The sequence below is a fragment of the Sebastes umbrosus genome, chromosome 6, assembly GCF_015220745.1.
Source record: "Sebastes umbrosus isolate fSebUmb1 chromosome 6, fSebUmb1.pri, whole genome shotgun sequence".
NCBI lineage: Eukaryota > Metazoa > Chordata > Actinopteri > Perciformes > Sebastidae > Sebastes > Sebastes umbrosus.
The window spans coordinates 14,770,897-14,789,499 of record NC_051274.1 but is presented as its reverse complement, the minus strand read 5'-3'; the positions used below and the strand labels follow the sequence as shown (position 1 = coordinate 14,789,499).

Below are 18,603 nucleotides of genomic sequence, written 5' to 3'. Positions count from 1 at the left end.
GATGGGTCCTCAAGGATCTCTCATCGCTGTTATAAAGCGGCAGGCTGCTGCTCCCCAAGTGCTCCACAGATAGATTCAGGAAATCCTTTGTCCCCCGAGCCATCAAACTGTACAACACCTCTCTAGGGAGGTGGGGGACAAAGCTTCCCAAGCTATGTTTCACGTGAATAGGATGTGTTGCCACACTTCATTATTGACGTGAGTCCACAGTCTCTCTTCATCCTCATCACGTCCACTGTCACTCTTCATCTTCAGTAGTCTCCCAGAGGCGCAGGGATAGCGGGTTACCATAGTGACGGTGGATGTGCAATGTGATTGGCCAATAGCGTAACATGTTTGGGTGTGTTGAAGAGGATCAAGCATGTGTTACATGGATAAGAATGATGCGTGCACTCTGGTGCAGCACATTTAATTTCTGTAGAAATATGAGAAAATACAGTTAACCTCAGGAGCACTCTCGGTGGCGTCCATACTTGAACTCACTCATCACGTACTGACTGCTGGAAACTACTTCTTCACTGGCGAGCACTGTACTATAGAAATATTATATTTGGCTGCTATGATTACAGTGACAAAGACAGTAATGCATTTAATTTCTTTGTTATTAATTTAATTTTAATTTTTGTGAAGTTCCACATTCACAAGTGTAAATTTACCAAAAAAAAGCCTAATTTCTTGATATTTATGAAATAAATGGAATTATATCTCAACAATTTCTTCCTCACAAAACAAAAAAGCAATGAAAACAATGAATGTATGCAATATCTTTAATGTTTTTAAGTGAAATTATTGTCATACTTTCGCGTGGTCTATTTTATTATTATCTACTTATTTATTTATTTTTATTGTGTGTTTTTTTATTTTATGTTTGTTTTGTTTCATTTCTCTTGTCCTTTTATGTTTGGCACAGCTCTTTGTTTATGTTTTCACAATGCTTCTTTTGTATGTAAATGTTTTTAATGTTTTCTGCTGTTACTATGTATACTGTAATTTTGAAATAAAAAAATAAATAAAAAAACTTCTTCACTGGCGTCAGCTACTGATGCACTACACCCTCTGCTGACCACACTGTGCTTAGCAGGAATACACATAACCACACATACAACGACCTCATAGGAGAATACCTCATGTTTTTGAGACCTTAGCTTTCACTGAATGCAATAATGTTCAAAATATGTTCAAAAATTAGGGGGGCTAATATATCTTTGTCAGTTAGCACACCCAGTGCCACAAATGCAACACATTATTTGCAGAAATTGACACAAAATGTGTTATTTTGCTATATACACACAAATTGTGTCAGGAAATGACACATCTTTATTAAGAGTGTATCCTTCAGTAAAGTCAGTCAAAAAGAGAGTCATACAATATCGAAGCAGCGTTTCAGAGATGGAGAGAAAGTGTTGCTAATAGTTTAGCCTGAATATGGCTAAATATTTGCAACATTTTACTCTCCATCTCTGAAACGTTTCGCCGATATTGTAGCTCGCTAAAGCCTCGAATCACAGTTTGCATTCCCAGATGTATGTGATATCTGGATTCTGGCACCCAAACAACACAGCATGAAAAAAATTTCAATGTGTAACCTTTTGCCCTCTTCTAGTGTTGGCCTCAAGTCAAGGCCTATTGCAAGAGACTGGTACACAGGTTTTGGTAAATGTGGTATGACACATGCGCAGTAAAATCTCATCTACACTCGCCGAAATTGAGCCAATAGCAAAGCACGACCGCAGCTCCAGTTACACTGTGCATGTGTCATACCCTAGCGCTCAAAACCGTGTACAAGCCTCTTTCAAATGGCCTTGCCTCAGTCTTTCCTTTTTTTCCTCCAGCTAACACCGTGACGTAGTCGTGATGTCACACAAAATGGTCTCTAAAAACATTTTTGTTTAATGCGTCATCTGTAGTTCCAATTAATTTCTGACATCATCAACATTCTAGAATGATAATTGTTAGTTGGCTGTGATCTCACAAGCACACATTCCACATTCCGTGCTTATGCTCTGGGCTGTAAACTGTATGTGTGCTCTGGACAGCTGGACAAGAAGCAACTTTTGGACCAAACTTCTCCACTGAAATAACAACTGAACTGATCACGATACCCTCTGTAGCTGATAACAGGTAAGTCACTATTTTATTTTCTCTCTGAGATTCTGGGGTCAAGTGAATCTATAACTTTTGGGCTGGGCGATATGGCCAAAATCTTCTATCCCGATATAGATAATTTAATATCTCAATAACGATATATATCACGATATACATCATTTTTGGGTAATTCAATAAATAAATAGTCTATATATAAAGCCTATTTTTTATATACTCCTGTGTAAATTAAATACTTGAAAAGTACTGAGTATTTTTCAGGTAACACTTTATAATAACCATAATTTATAAATGGTAAATTGGTAGTTAATTAAACTTAGTTAATAATTGTTTTACTGTTAAAAAGCAATGAAATGATAATTAATGTTTACTAATTATTAGTAATGCTATAATTTCTGTTACTTTCTTATTATTTTGCATAACATTAAATAATTAGTTTACAAATTTGATATTGTATCATAGCTGATAGGAGACAATAACAATTACATTCTGATTAAATTAGTAAAGTATTTATTAACAGTTTATTGTTGCACATATTATAACACTTTATATAAAGTACTATATTCGTTAATGATTACCAATTTATTTGTGAACTTTTAAGAATTGGTTTGTAAAATATCTTTAAACATTAAATAGATAGATGGGCCAGAAACCAATTATTAACCATTGACCAAGTATTAACTATCTATCTAAATAATATCTATAGATGTTTTACAAAGTATTATTAACCATTTAACAAGGTATTATAATCATCAGTTGCAGCTTTATAATAGCCATCCAGATAATGTTTATAGATGGTTTAAAAACCAATTATTCACCATTAACAAAGTGTTACAAATATTTGGTCCATCTATCTATGTAATGTTTAGAGATGTTTACAAAAAATGTCTTCAAGGTTTACCAATAATTTCATAATCATTAACAAATACTTAATATAGTATATAAATGTTATAATGTGTGCAACAATAAACTGTTAAAATAACACTAGTATTAATAACTAACATTTACACATTAGTAAATATTAATAATAATGTCATGGTTTGTTAACAGACAAACTAAAATAACTATTAACTAAATTTTAATTAACTATCAATTACCATTTATAAATAATGGTTATAAAGTGTTACCCAATAGTTTGATTTAAGTACACTGGGGTATTCCCAAGAGCAGAATTCTTATCAATTCAGATTTTCTGAGAAATTGAAGTTAGTATGTGCTCGTTATTATCCGTTTAAACAACGTAATTGTAAATCATGATATCTCAATATATGATTTAATCACGATATGATTCCATTTAAAGACGTTGGATTATCATATTGAAATATCGCTCAGCCCTACTTAGTGGAAAGACGAGTGAAATATACAACATTAGTATCTTAGTGTATATTTATAACTGAAGTGTTTTAATTAACAAGAAGTCATGGGGGAAGGAACAGCAGGTGGCTTCTTGTAAATTACCTCTATAATTTAAGTACAGTGTACTTAGATTAATTGTTCACCTCAATTCAAAATGTTCTTTGGTGGCAATCAAAACAAGCTGGAAAAGTATTTGTCTGTGCAAACACTGGGTAATCTGATTAAAATCATTAAAGTGGGGCTTTAAAATACTAATTAAACACTTATTGAGGCAGGCAAACATTATATTATGGCCATTGGAAATACCATATTCACACATTGCTTTCAGCTTTATTTGCAGAAATGGACACTGAAGTAGGATCAATCTCAGACAACTACGAAACCCTTAATGTCCTGGGAGAGGGAGGCTACGGAAAGGTCGTAGGATGTTACAAACGGGACACCAAGGAAGTTGTGGCTGTGAAAGTCTTAAAAAAAACAAGTTTTTCAGAGCACTACGACCGAAGGGAGGTGAGCTTCTTTTTTTTACTAATGACATTGCTTGAGTCATTATGAATATGTGCAATCACATAAACTGTTGATGACTGTTTCAAACTTGTCATTTATCCCCAGATGTTCATCTTGGAAATGCTCCGATGTTTGGACCCTGATGAGTCCAGGATCGTCAAATGCTTTGAGTGGTACCACGGAAAAGAAACTGCCTACATGGTGTTTGAGATGCTGGACATCAGCATCCATCGCTTGATGTCTCAGAGAAAATGGGCTCCTTTGCCATTGGATGGCATAAGGACCATCATCAAAGATGTACGTATACCAGATAGTAGATAGAATTTGAAGCTCTATTGGGTTTCCACTCTGGCACATCCTTATTTACATATATTCTGTGACTGACTTCACTTGCAGTTGGCCACAGCATTAGCTGCCCTGAGGAGTGTCGGTCTGATCCATACAGATTTGAAGTTGGACAACATCATGCTGGTGGATCACGAGAAGCAGCCGTTCAGGGTGAAGCTCATTGACTTTGGCTTGGCTCTGCAGAAATCTGAAACCTGGCTTGGACAAGTTGTTCAGCCTTTGCTGCACAGGTGAGACCTTTGAATTAGAATTGCTTGGATTCAAGTTTCCTGCCATTTATTGATATTAATGTACACCACTCTGCTGGAATGTATTTGCAATATTTTCTTCTGTATGTAGTATTTTCCCTTAGAAGGTTTTTTCATTGCTCTTTCTAAAAAGAATGAAACTTGATTGCTTAGTTTGGTGCACTCCCAAACTATCGTCAGAGCTGGAGTGCTTTCATGTAAACAAAATAATCATAATTTCTTGGCCAAATTTGTTTTACTGTACAGCACAGTGCTATATATATCTATTGAGCTTGGATTATGGTCAGAAAACCCCAATATCCCCAGTATCATGTTTCAGCTTTTTAGATAAAGAAACATCGTGCCAAGCCTCATTGAACAGAGTTGCTTGAAAAGCTTTCTATAAGTGCGAGAGAAATTGTTGAATTCAAGGGCCCACTTGGCATCCTTGGGGCAATTTATGCAATGGCCAGAGTTGTATTTTCATGCTTTTAAACATGGCAGTGTTCTTCATTTATTTGTTGCTGTTCTTCCACATGCAGGTCTCCTGAAGTCATTCTGGGCCACCCATTCTCTGAGGCCATTGACGTCTGGGCTCTCGGCACAATAATGGCCAAGCTCTCCCTCGGCTGTTCACTTTTCCCGGGGGTTCATGAGTATGATGTGGTAAGTATTATTACTGGTTCATTTCTATATCTTTCTTAATGTATGTAGTAATATTTCTTTTGACATGTACTAATATTAAAAGGTTCATCATTTTTAATACTTTGGCTTCTTTAAGTGGAGTCGCACCAAACAAAGTGCTAAGAAGACAACTACTCTACAGCTAGAGGCTCTGCAAGACTGTGCTTAAGCACATTGCTGCTTTGAGCTAAATGCTAAAATGTTAATGCTTAGCAGGTTTAATGTTTACTATGTTCACCATCTTAGTTAGCGTGTTAGCATGCTAATATTTGCTAATTAGCACTAAACACAAAGTACAAGTATTTAGTCATGAACCGAGGTATTGGGCAACTGAAATTGTTGACCTGATGGTGGCGCTAGATTAAAAGAGAAAGGATTACCAAAGTCATTACGATCTTGAGGGCAACATGAATATGGCAATCCATTCGGTAGTTGTTGAGACATTTCACTCAAAGACACAAATGTCAGCCTCATGGTGGTGCTAGAGGAAAAGTCAGAGGATCACCAAAGCCGGTAGTGTTCATAGTTTGGGAGGATGTCTACAATACATTTCATGTTAATCATTCATGTTGAGATATTTCAGTCTGGCCCAAAATGGTGGACCAACCGACTGACCGACTGACCGACCGACCAACAGACAACCCACCCAACATTGCAATCCATAAGCCATCGAGCATGGCTTAACATTTATAGAGCAGTCAATAATGATGTTTCGTTGTGTTTTGTCTCTAGCTGCGTTACATCACTGACCTCCTGGGTGAAGTTCCGAAGAAACTTGTGAAGGCTGGGAGAAGGACAAAGCTCTACTATCAAGGAAGAGCAAATTTCTTCATGAACACGGAATGGACAATGAAGGTATAGTATCACAACCTTCTTTGACTTCACTAGCCAAACATGAACTATCCTCTATAAGAACATTTTTCAGTTAGTATAAAAGCGGTAACTCTAATGAAGAGATAACTCAAGTAGATTTTGTCTTCTTTTAGACGCCAGAACAGTTTTCCAAGGAAACCAGCCAGAGAACAGAAGAACACAGGGCATACCAGGCTCCCTCTCTGAAAGAGCTGACAGCGGTAGGTTGTCAAGTAGATGTTGCTTGCAGAGGAGCCCACAAAATAAATCTCACAATTTTCATGAACCAGGAGGATTATTTTGTCTAATGTTAATTTTTACTCAATTTAGATGAACATACTCCGAGGAAACAAGGAAGAGGAGGCTGATAGGAGCGCTTGTTTTGACTTGATGGACAAAATGCTTCAGATGGATCCCAAGGAGAGGATTACCCCAAACAAAATCCTGGCACATCCATTCATAACGGGGAGCTACGTCAACAATGGGTGGTAAGTGTGGCTGTATGATATTAGGCCTCTTCTTGGCACAAAGGTTATCAGACACCAGTAGGGATTGTAGATTATTTTACTGGCTGGTGTAATGTGAATTGTGTGCAATTTGAACATCATAATTAAAGTGTAAATTTATCCATTGGCAGCACAATGTCCACAGTCGTTGAGGTCAAAAAGAGCCCTGCAGAGACCAAGGTTGATGTCTGGTAAGTGATGATTTATATTTTTGTTTTGGATTGTGTGGTAGTAAGGGCATATTTTTGTACAATCAGTTTGAAACACTTGTTCTCGACTCGGCATGCTTCTGACTCTAAAGGTATGTTTAGCTGTCCGACCCACAACTTTACTGTTTTGGTTCACTCTCACCACTCATAGCATAATTTTTGACCGCAGCAGGTAGAACTGTACACTACCTGCTCAGTTACACAGTTAGTTGTAGAGTAGAGTAGCTGGTGAACATAGTGGAACATTTAGCTGCTAAGGAGCCCGATATAAAAAGCTGAATCATCGTCAAATGATAGCTGGTGGGTTCCCAGATTGCATTTCGGCCAATTCGTTCCGCCTCTTTTGCTCTCCATACGGACAGTTTACCTTCAGTCAACCAAAGCCTGCTCGAACTTGATTCGTCAATACTACTCGATTCTACATGTGAATAAAGAATCGATTTATTGAGATTATTGCAGGTTGAGGTAAAAAATTGACACCCTTGTACTTGAGTATTTCCATTTTATGCTACTTTATACTTCTATGTCACTACAATTCAGAGGGGGATACACTTTTTACTCCACTACATTATTTTTATTATGCAATCTGCAAACTCGCTGCTAGCTGCCGCCAGATCCTACACACTGCACCTTTAACATGTCGTATGCACTTCACAGCTGGACATTTACCGAATGTGGAATTAGCGCAACTTGCTACAATAGACAAGTACAATAGACTTTTTTTATTTATATTAGATACTCATTACAACAACACTTGGAATATGGGAGAAATGGCAGGTAGTGGTAACAGTGTCTCAGACGACAAATGGGCAGCATGGCTTGAGAACTCGGAGGCCCCCCTTCTCAATCACCTGTAACAGCATTTATGAAATTCCTGCTGTTTGCCAGCAAAATACACCACACTACACATATAGCAAATGTCCATTCACCTCATTGAACTATTATAGGTTCTATCAAAAGAAGTAACGGCAGGCGCGCCCTTGCCATCAAAAAGATAATGTCCCTATTTCCCTCTAATCTGGACAGGCAATGCTTTTTTGTTCTAGTATGGACCAACAATGACTCTGTGTATATGTGTGTTTATAAAGTCCCCAGGCTGTGGAGAAGAAATCCCACCATCCAAGGGTTGAGAAATCCAACTCTCCAAAGGATGAGGAATGCAACTCTCCAAAGGATGAGGAATGCAACTCTCCAAAAGATGAGGAATACAACTCTCCAAAGGATGAGGATGCTAGAGACTCAGAATCGGTCAGTGATTCGACTGATAGCGGCCTCTCTAGTAACAAAGACAGCCCATTTGAGGACTTGGACAGCGTGATCATCCCATTGGCTCCTCAAAACAGTCCAGAATCCTTTCACACACCTGGTAGGAAATATTCACCTCCACCCCTCCTTCCACTCTCCATTTACAGTAATTCCTTCATGCATCATGACTTCACGATTAAAATACCGAGTATACTTATAATTTGCAGCGGCCATTGAGCCCAAGAAGAGGGAGAAGAGAGGAATTCGAAGATTCTTGTCCACCTTGAAGAGGAACGTTTTCTGCTGCTTCTGTGCGCCAAAGAACGGCGATGAATGAAGCAGTAAATAAATAAATATCTTTATGCAATAACCACATGGTAAACCTATTTTTGTAAACTCCTGTGTGCATTAAATACTTGACAAATGAAAAGCACAGAGTATTTTCTCATTTTAAGAACTTGAGTGCAAAATAAACATAATTTTAAGTGAAATTATAGAGAAAAAACTAATAAATGTAACCTATATCGCAATAGAAACGATATATATATATATATATATATATCGTCATATTGCCCAGCCCTGGCGGTGATGAGGTTTGAGGGGGAAGGAGGAGTAAAGAAAATGGACTGTAATTTCTCAATACAATGTTCACATCCTTTTTGTAAAATGATTAGTGAACTGTTCAACATAACTTCTTTTTAATTTGTGAACAAATATAATGAATGAAACATTATTTAAAAGTTTTGTGAATCTGCTCTTTTAGGGCAAACATTTCCAGAAGAATTAAAAGTTCAGACGAAGGCTGTGATATGTGTTAGTAATAAAATAATCATTTAATTTGCTGACGCACGTACGGTAGGCGGGGAGGAGCCCTATCAGTACCCACCAGGTGGCAGTGAAACTATACATAAAACAGCATATACATTTAGCAGAATTTCATAATAAAGGTAATTTCTAACTGTGTTACACTAGCAGCAATCTAACAGCACCATAAATTACATTTATATAACCATAATGACACAAAATCAGTATACAGTCTCTTATTGGGATTGTATGCGTTCCTTACACGTATACAGATTAAATAACAAGTACATGTGCACAGTCAAATTGAAACTGCTGTGTGTTGCTGAGTGCTGTTGTTGAAATTGTTGTGTGTTGTTCTGGGTTTTTTTTTGTTCTTCTTCTTTGAGATATTTATTTGTTTTGTCTTATCTTTTATTTGATTTGTTTTCTTTGTTAGATATGTGAAATACATGAAATGTCGTGTCTCTCTTTCTTTGATTCTGTGGAAATTCTGACTAAACATTTCATTGTATAACGTAATTATTAATATTGTTAGTCTGTCTGTGTGTGTATATATGTATATATGTTTATATGTAAAATTCAATAAAAAATATTGTTTAAATATTAAATGTTGTTTTATTTGTTTTTACTTATTTATATGTGTATGTATGTATATATGTATATATATATACATATATATGTATATATATGAATATATATGTTCTTTCTTCCTTTTCTATTATTGTTTTTACTTTCTCCTTTTTCTTCTTCTTTTTTTCACTTATTTCTTTTTAATTTTCTTCACTTGTATTTATCACAATTGTGAATACTGTTATTTTGTTATCATATATGCTAAGTTTATTCATGCAATCATCTTACGTCAATGTGTATTGCTGTCTGTATTGATTGTGTTCTATCATTTGTGGTGGGAAAAAAGGGGAAAAAACAAAAACATTTCATTGTATAATTTAATTATTAATATTGTTAGTCTGTCTGTGTGTATATATGTATATATGTTTATATGTAAAATTCAATAAAAAATATTGTTTAAGTATTAAATGTTGTTTTATTTGTTTTTACTTATTCATATGTGTATGTATGTATATATGTATGTAAATATGTATATATATGAATATATATGTTCTTTCTTCCTTTTTTATAATCTTTTGTACTTTCTCCTTTTTTTCCTTTTTTTTACTTATTTATTTTTAATTTTCTTCACTTGTATTTATCACAATTGTGACTACTGTTATTTTGTTATCATATATGCTAAGTTTATTCATGCAATCATCTTACGTCAATGTGTATTGCTGTCTGTATTGATTGTGTTCTATCGTTTGTGGAGGGGAAAAAGGGGAAAAAACAAAAACATTTCATTGTATAATTTAATTATTAATATTGTTAGTCTTTCTGTGTGTACATATGTATATATGTTTATATGTAAAATTCAATAAAAAATATTGTTTAAGTATTAAATGTTGTTTTATTTGTTTTTACTTATTCATATGTGTATGTATGTATATATGTATGTAAATATGTATATATATATATATGAATATATATGTTCTTTCTTCCTTTTCTATAATTTTTTGTACTTTCTCCTTTTTTTCTTTTTTTTACTTATTTTTTTTTAATTTTCTTCACTTGTATTTATCACAATTGTGACTACTGTTATTTTGTTATCATATATGCTAAGTTTATTCATGCAATCATCTTACGTCAATGTGTATTGCTGTCTGTATTGATTGTGTTCTATCGTTTGTGGGGGGGAAAAAGGGGAAAGAACAAAAACATTTCATTGTATAATTTAATTATTAATATTGTTAGTCTGTCTGTGTGTGTATATATGTATATATGTTTATATGTAAAATTCAATAAAAAATATTGTTTAAGTATTAAATGTTGTTTTATTTGTTTTTACTTATTCATATGTGTATGTATGTATATATGTATGTAAATATGTATATATATGAATATATATGTTCTTTCTTCCTTTTTTATAATCTTTTGTACTTTCTCCTTTTTTTCTTTTTTTTACTTATTTATTTTTAATTTTCTTCACTTGTATTTATCACAATTGTGACTACTGTTATTTTGTTATCATATATGCTAAGTTTATTCATGCAATCATCTTACGTCAATGTGTATTGCTGTCTGTATTGATTGTGTTCTATCGTTTGTGGGGGGGAAAAAGGGGAAAAAACAAAAACATTTCTTGTATAATTTAATTATTAATATTGTTAGTCTTTCTGTGTGTACATATGTATATATGTTTATATGTAAAATTCAATAAAAAATATTGTTTAAGTATTAAATGTTGTTTTATTTGTTTTTACTTATTCATATGTGTATGTATGTATATATGTATGTAAATATGTATATATATATATATATATGAATATATATGTTCTTTCTACCTTTTCTATAATTTTTTGTACTTTCTCCTTTTTTTCTACTTATTTATTTTTAATTTTCTTCACTTGTATTTATCACAATTGTGACTACTGTTATCATACATGCTTAGTTTATTCATGCAATTAACTTACGTCGGGGTTGGGGGATCAATGTGTATTGCTGTCAGTATTGATTGTGTTCTATCGTTTGTGGGGGAAAAAACTCAATAAATATATTGTTTAAAAAAAAACCCATTTCATTGTATAATTTAATTATTAATATTGTTAGTCTGTCTGTGTGTGTATATATGTATATATGTTTATATGTAAAATTCAATAAAAAATATGATATATATATGTATATATTATTATATAACAAGTACATGTAAGGGTAGAGTATTGTGTTGACATAATCATTTGTGCAGTTCTGCCTGGTCATGACGCTTTTATTGTGACAGGTTCAGACAGGAAGTGCTGTAGTCGCTGCTACAACCTGCTAACGGAAATCAGCTGAACCACAATATAACGTTAGTCAAAAGAGAGGCTTTCCACATCGCACAGTGAGTGAGCTTTTACTCTAATTTACCAACAAACATAAACAGCTTTATTGTAACTCATATCGGTAGAAATAAACCTCGTTTAGAGGGCTTGTTTCAGCTTTATTTGTGCAATAAAACAACCTGTCTGTCAGTAGCACCGGTGTCACCTAGTACACAGAGCAGCTATGTGTTTATAATGCCACTGCAAGCAACGCTGGCTAATAGGTGCAAAGCATATAATGTATATATATATATATATATAAAGACAGCCTTTTAAGTAGTGAAGTGCATTGATAGCAGCTGTCACACGAGCAGCAAAATACCAGGAAACCAACACTGCGGTCAAGAAAAGTGGCTTTCTTTCTTCTAATAAGACATTATAACTGTGCATATTGTATTTAAATGGCTCATGATCAAAGCCTTTAGAGATATCCTTGATATGCTTATCACTGTGTGCAAATTCTCTTCCGTTTCCCATCAGATTTCTGGTTGATTAGGAAGCGCAGTGATACCATGTGGGAGTCACATGAACGACGAGGATGAGGCATCAACAACAAGAGGGCAGCTTGAGGAGAGAGCCGCTGCTGCTGCTGCGCACTATCTGTCACAGGGAGGAGGAGGAGGAGGGGGTTTGCTGCTTGTAAAAGATCCCTACAGTACAACAAGCAGCTCCCCTGTGTGTCCCCCCCCACCACCTCTTTCTGAACATATGCAATGAACAGCACTACTGAGACCCCTGCCACCATAGATGGGGATGTGGGAGTCAGCTATGTGTTGGTGCCATTTCTCCTCATCACTGTTATTGGAATAGCTGCAGCTGTGGTAAGTGGGGTTGGTTGGCATATAGGATGACCTATACCAAAGTGGTTGGAAAAACATATTCAAGCTGCACATTTCAGTAGAAATATTACCATTAATGTATGCAAAATGAAAAGGCACTGTGATTACTCAGTCCTGCATATACGGAGGGCGGTTTGCAGGACAGATTATAATAAATTATATTCATTTCTAACAGTCTCTTCTGCACTATATTCACTTTTTAACAGTCTCTTCTGCACTATATTCATTTCTAACAGTCTCTTCTGCACTATATTCACTTTTTAACAGTCTCTTCTGCACTATATTCACTTTCTAACAGTCTCTTCTGCATTATATTCATTTCTAACAGTCTCTTCTGCACTATATTCACTTTTTTAATAGTCGTGTATCACAGCTGTTACCCTGCACTATATTCAGTTTTAACAGTTTTCTTCATCTCCTTGTATTTTTATATCTGGTATATTTTTTTGTACTTTGTACTTTGCACTACTAACTTGTTTACTGCCTTTTTACTAACATGTTTTTGCACTATGGAACTGTGATGCTGGAAACTTGAATTTCCCTCGGGATCAATAAAGTTACTATCTATCTATCTGTCTATCTGTCTATACACAGTACATGTAATGCTCTTCATTTTTTATCTCTTTCAGATCATGTATATTCGTAAGAAAAGGAGGTAGGCTTTTCAATCTACCTATTGATTTCATGGCCCACAATGCTTTTGCGATGATTGCTTCACTTCTGGGACTCAGTCATTAAATCAGTGTTTGATTTTTTTTATTTTGTCCCTGCAGAATTGACAGACTCCGTCATCAGCTGTTACCGGTTTACACATATGATCCGTCAGAGGAGCTTAATGAAGCTGAGCAAGAAATGTTGTGGAGAGAAGAGGACACGAGGGTAGGATGCACCATTGTTTTTCAAACTGTTGGGACATTTTCAATTGCAAGTGGGATGAATCATTGTGAAATCAGATGAAAATCGCAAGGTCATCACTTAGAAAATGTAGTTGTTGTTTTTTTATGTCAAGTTAACATCTTTAAATTATGCTACCACAAGGACGGTACAGCATATATTCTTTTTAAATGCAGAGGGTTGGATTACGTATGTCAGATCTTAATACCACATATTCCACAAAAGCCATGTCTACCGTTGACTGTGTGGTTCTCCTTGGTTGCGCAATTCACTCTAACAGCACAGCAGTTCCTCATTTGATCAGTCACTTCCTCCCCCACATAGAAACCTAGCTGCAAGAAGTACAGTAGAAAGTATTGTAATATTAGTGGTGGTAGTAAAATAGTAGAAAGGTTGCACTACTCGTTTTGTTTGTGAGCCTCAAATCCCTTATAATAGCAGTCAGTGGCTAGTTTTTGGTTTCTCTCAAGCGATCAAATATTCTATTAACAAGACGGACAAAAAAAATTGGCTTCTCAAAAAATTGTTTAGTTAACGGCAGCTCGTAAAGTCAAATCTATTTTAGTGTGAACATGTGGCTTTCATGTTATTTAAAGTTTAAACAAAAAAAAATGTCTTACCTGCTTCTGAAGTTCCTCTGATGCACCTGGTGGTATATACCTTAGTTTATAAAAAGCTGAAACAAAAAAGAAATATATGGTTATAGATAGAATAACAGTACAGAAATTAAATTATTGGCCTGGTTGATTCCAGTCAAAAAACATGCACTGAGCCATGAGAAACACTAGGTGGCGGTATTGGCCAGGGGTAAAGTTGCTCATTGAGGTTTACTCCACAGTTGTGAAAATATGAAATGGGAAGTCCAAAGGCATCATATCAAGTTCTGTATTAGTTTACGAGGTTATTATTATTATTATGCTCTTAAAGGATCAGTTCACTCAAATCACAAAACAACATTTTGTCACTAGTTAATTTTGTTTTTATCTGCTGGGGTCTTGTGATATTTCATTTATTTATTTATTAGATAGGGACAGAGCACGTAAATGAACATCAGTATAAAATACAGGATGTAAACATGCAGGAGTTAGCAAGACAACAGATCCAAATATACAATACACACAGGTAGAAAAGACAAAATACACTGAGCAACATGTCAAGTTAAAAGTGATTGCAGTTTTGGTCAGACATTGTCAGAGATGGGTCTTGAAAGTGGATTATGTAGGGCACTTCCTTATTGCACGTGGTAAGCCACTCCAATGTTAACTTCCCTTTACTGACAGCACTGTTTGACCAAATGTGGTGCGCCTACTACAGTATGTGGCACCTCACAATCCCCTCTAGTTGTGGCCCTGGTGCCAATTATATCTGTCCTTGAGATTTCTGCCGCTAATCCAATACAGAGAAAGTGAGTTGAATTTCATTTGTGGTATTTCAGTAACTCAAAAGCAGCATGTCTTTCCAGAACCGGTGTCCCTGTTACTGAGGATAAAGCGTTATACTTTTAACAGTGAGGTCTGTGGATTATCTTATTCAGTATACAGGACACTGTTTCTGGAAAGATTTACTTTTGAATTTCAAATGTTTTTTTCATGCACAAATGAAACATCATTCACCTCCATTGTTCTTAGGTTTTGGCAGAAGTTTCAGATGCAGAAAGTCTTGTTGTTTTTGGATAGGGTGACCAGGTGGTCCCGCATTACAAGGGACTGCAGAGCATTTTTATTTCTTGTTCCACGTCCCACATATTGAGACGATGTCCCACATTTTAATTAGCTCTAGTTTTCAAAAGTCAAACCACTGCAGGACAGACGCTTTTTGCTGCGAGTCACCGCAAAGTCACAATCTATGCAGATATAGGCAGAATATGATGAAAGCTACCACTAAGTATTTATAAGCCGGTGGAAGGAAATTCGTGTTATTTTTCAATACGACTCAACGTGCAGCTCAAAAAGAGATGTGCTGATCTATGGATGCATTCGGGCAAAGTATCGAGGTGTTAAAAGATAAGGGGCAGAATAGAATTTTTTATTATTTAAGTTAGATAGACATTATATCAAAATTGTAGACTACCTCTCAGCCTTGGTAACGTGTCCCACATTGTCCCACACAAACATACTCTTTGTCCCACATTTGGTTTGTTGAGATCTGGTCACCCTAAATTTGGGTGAACTGACCCTTTATCATGGTCACAACAATTACCTCATTAGAAACAATACTGTGCTTAAAGTCAAGTTTAATTACAGTGCTTAACTAAACTGTGCTTGCATTTTGCATTTTATGTCCTCAGATTGTACAAGGTTGGGCCAGAAGTTATCAACAGCGACGCCCTCTTCTGACCAAAGACGTCACTGCATGATGGTAGTAAACGACGGCATCGAACATTGTCAGTGTGGACTCGACCTTCAGTCACAGAGAGCAGTCATTTTCAACATCATGCAGAAGACTTTTTTTTCTTTTTCTTCGCTACCATTTGCCGTTATCTTTCTTGTTATATGTACAGACTGTTCATTTGTGTGGTTCTGATGCCAATCCTGTGTAACAGACACAGCACAATACATTTATTTATTTGAAATTATTTATTCTTCTTTTTTTTCCAACCATGTTATTCAGTGACTCAAAGTTAAGAATCTCTCTAAAGATGAAGGTTCCTGTAGGTTCTCTCTGTTGTTTACATGCATAATGTTGTTGTGGGCGACATGCGGCGAGCAGTTGTGTTCCTGTGGGTTGCAGTAGGCTTTCGTACTGATTTTGATTTAGGGGCAGTGTTCACCGTGTGGTAAGAGCATGAATGTTGTGCACTAGTTAGAAACCATCACTCGTGCTGTGAGAGGGGTTTGTGATCATTGCCTGGATAGGTTGCTGTGAAGAGGCTGTTTGCAGTGCATTAAAAACAAATATGACTTCTTTGATGAAATGCTTTTAGTTTTCAATAGTTGCATTTGTTGACATCAAACACTGCAGTGTGACTTTTAAATTTTAAAATCAAAGTTTCATTTTGATAGAGATAGATTTATAAGATAAATAGGTTAGCTTGGGTGGATTTGATTTCTGTTTCATTTTGAGTCCAAAGCTTGAACGTGCCCCTTTTGATTTTAATTTCCTCTCAGAATTTAAGTAGCTGCCCCACCATCCGGATCTTTTAGCGGTTCAGCCAAATCCTATGACTCTTATAAATGGCATGAAGAGCTAGATATGGAAGTAAATAAAACCAACCCTCTCATCCCCAAAATGAGCCGTGACTAGTGCCCTAAATATGTCCTGTCTAAATGGCACGGCACCAACACAGATTTACCTCCAGCTGAAGGTGAATGCCATAGGTCTGACTGTACCAAGCACTCAGGAAACCTCGCTTTCTTTTTCCTCCATGAATTGTAAGCTTTATTTTTTGCCTTTGCATTTGTGAATGTAAACCAAATACAATAGAACTGTTAAAAGAAGGAACATGTTTTGATGTTATCACGTATGACATCTAGAGGTGTTTCACAATGACAATTAGCTTTTTTTATAGACGTTTTCTGTTTTCATTTTTGGAACACGTTCCTCTGTGCTCCCCGGTCATCTTTACATTTCACTTTTCATTTCCTATGCATTATCTGGAGACTTTATTTTAAGAGAAAAACCAATGAAATAGGGTAGTCGTGATTTAAACTGTACAAATATCCGATCATGACATTGATTTGCACTGGTAAAACACATTGTAAACTTTTCACGAAATGATTATCAGGCTGCACATGAAAAGTCAAAGAACTACTGATGTAAATGTGAATTTGGCAGCACTGTTAAAAGCTCAGACTGTTGTGCCAGTGTGTTGCTTTGAGAAGGAATTGATTGAGGCTGTTGATTTAAACACTGAACATATAAATAAAGTGATAAACTTTGTCTTTGAGCTGGTTGTCATTTGCAGCTTAATTAGCCCATTTGTGCCCAAACACTATATTTAGTATGATGAGAAACAAATGCCACAACATTAGTTCTGATTGGTCAAAAGTATTGAAATGTGGGCATACTTTGGGCGAGTATCTAACAGTACAACTTTGAAATTTTTAGATCACATGAAAAACCACACCTTTATTAAAGGGACTATTTGTAACTTTCAGAAATGCTTGTTAACAGCGACACCTGTGGCCTTGAAATCAACGAAAGTCAGCGTTGGGCTTGCGCTTGCTCGCTCTAAATAGACATGGACGAGCACCGCTCAAAACAGTGAGGCGACACACGTCAGCTAAAAGCACAATATCACTCTATATTTCAGTTGCTTGGCAGTAATGTTAGCTGACCAGACGAAGGTCTCTCCATGAATCACTGCTGATCCTAGTGTTGGCTTTTCCTGCCTCAGCGCAGGCTCAGGCAGCGGGGCTACTCAACGAGTTACGTTATCACCTCCCGACCGCAGCCGGCAGCCGCAGGGAGACACCGGCACCCGGTCGGTAACGAGACGACAACGTAACACGTGGAGGAGCCCCGTCACTTCACAAGACACGGAAAACCTCTGTTGGTCTGGAGGAGCTGCAGCATTTATTTCTGCACAAATGTCCCCTGTACATTTACTAGATATTCTCAGAGCTAAACTAACTCTTCTGCAGTGTGGAGTGAGCGCGCGTTCACGTCTAGTAGAGGTGGAGCGAGTACGCGAGAACGCGCGCTCTGTCTGAGTGAAGGTAAGCAGGCAGCGGAGACGAGGCTCCGGCCACACGCGAGCGCGCATGTGTGGCGACCCGCTACATTTATATGCTTAAAAAGTTACAAACAGTCCCTTTAATAGTCAGTCAGGATTAACGTCGGGAAAAACGCTAATATTGTGTTTTATTAGATGTTTTCCATATGAAATCTATTTTTTTACACTGCATTTGTGTGCATATTTTTGATATTCAACTCGTTATGAGTTCACAGATACCAAATACTTGATTGTTGTAGTTTCTGAGATACAGCCATCTTATCATACTATATGAGCGACTGTGATAATAAAAACCCAACTTTTCTTCACATTTGTGCTTAGGTAAGCTTTATTACCCCCATTTGTTCCCAAAGACTATATTTAGTATGATAAGAAAAAATGCCATAACATTTTTTGTGATTGGTCTAAAGTCTTGAAATTTGGTAGGGACATACTTTGGGCA

General features: G+C 36.1%; 2 protein-coding genes across 2 annotated transcripts; both read left to right on the top strand.

Moving 5' to 3' along the window:
- The first annotated feature begins 1,982 nt into the window (after positions 1-1,982).
- On the top strand, positions 1,983-8,407 carry LOC119489756 (homeodomain-interacting protein kinase 1-like). Its single transcript, XM_037772549.1, has 11 exons — positions 1,983-2,120; positions 3,788-3,969; positions 4,072-4,263; positions 4,363-4,544; positions 5,084-5,207; positions 5,958-6,080; positions 6,212-6,298; positions 6,408-6,565; positions 7,881-7,942; positions 7,991-8,158; positions 8,265-8,407. The coding sequence occupies exons 2-11, from the start codon at positions 3,802-3,804 to the stop codon at positions 8,372-8,374; spliced, it is 1,374 nt and encodes a 457-aa protein (XP_037628477.1). The 5' UTR covers positions 1,983-2,120; positions 3,788-3,801; the 3' UTR covers positions 8,375-8,407.
- A 3,240-nt stretch (positions 8,408-11,647) lies between these two features.
- Positions 11,648-17,365, top strand: smim29 (small integral membrane protein 29). Its single transcript, XM_037772618.1, has 5 exons — positions 11,648-11,773; positions 12,234-12,574; positions 13,222-13,247; positions 13,366-13,471; positions 15,774-17,365. Exons 2-5 carry the CDS (start codon positions 12,467-12,469, stop codon positions 15,840-15,842), a joined length of 309 nt encoding a protein of 102 aa, XP_037628546.1. The 5' UTR covers positions 11,648-11,773; positions 12,234-12,466; the 3' UTR covers positions 15,843-17,365.
- The last annotated feature ends 1,238 nt before the right edge of the window (positions 17,366-18,603 follow it).

Excerpts from the sequence above, each read along its gene's own strand:
- LOC119489756 (XM_037772549.1), top strand. The coding sequence starts at position 3,802 with ATGGACACTGAAGTAGGATCAATCTCAGACAACTACGAAACCCTTAAT. Across the intron at positions 3,970-4,071 it reads AGCACTACGACCGAAGGGAG|ATGTTCATCTTGGAAATGCT; the intron begins GTGAGCTTCTTT and ends ATTTATCCCCAG. Across the intron at positions 4,545-5,083 it reads GTTCAGCCTTTGCTGCACAG|GTCTCCTGAAGTCATTCTGG; the intron begins GTGAGACCTTTG and ends TTCCACATGCAG.
- smim29 (XM_037772618.1), top strand. The coding sequence starts at position 12,467 with ATGAACAGCACTACTGAGACCCCTGCCACCATAGATGGGGATGTGGGA. Across the intron at positions 13,248-13,365 it reads TATATTCGTAAGAAAAGGAG|AATTGACAGACTCCGTCATC; the intron begins GTAGGCTTTTCA and ends TTGTCCCTGCAG. Across the intron at positions 13,472-15,773 it reads GGAGAGAAGAGGACACGAGG|ATTGTACAAGGTTGGGCCAG; the intron begins GTAGGATGCACC and ends TTATGTCCTCAG.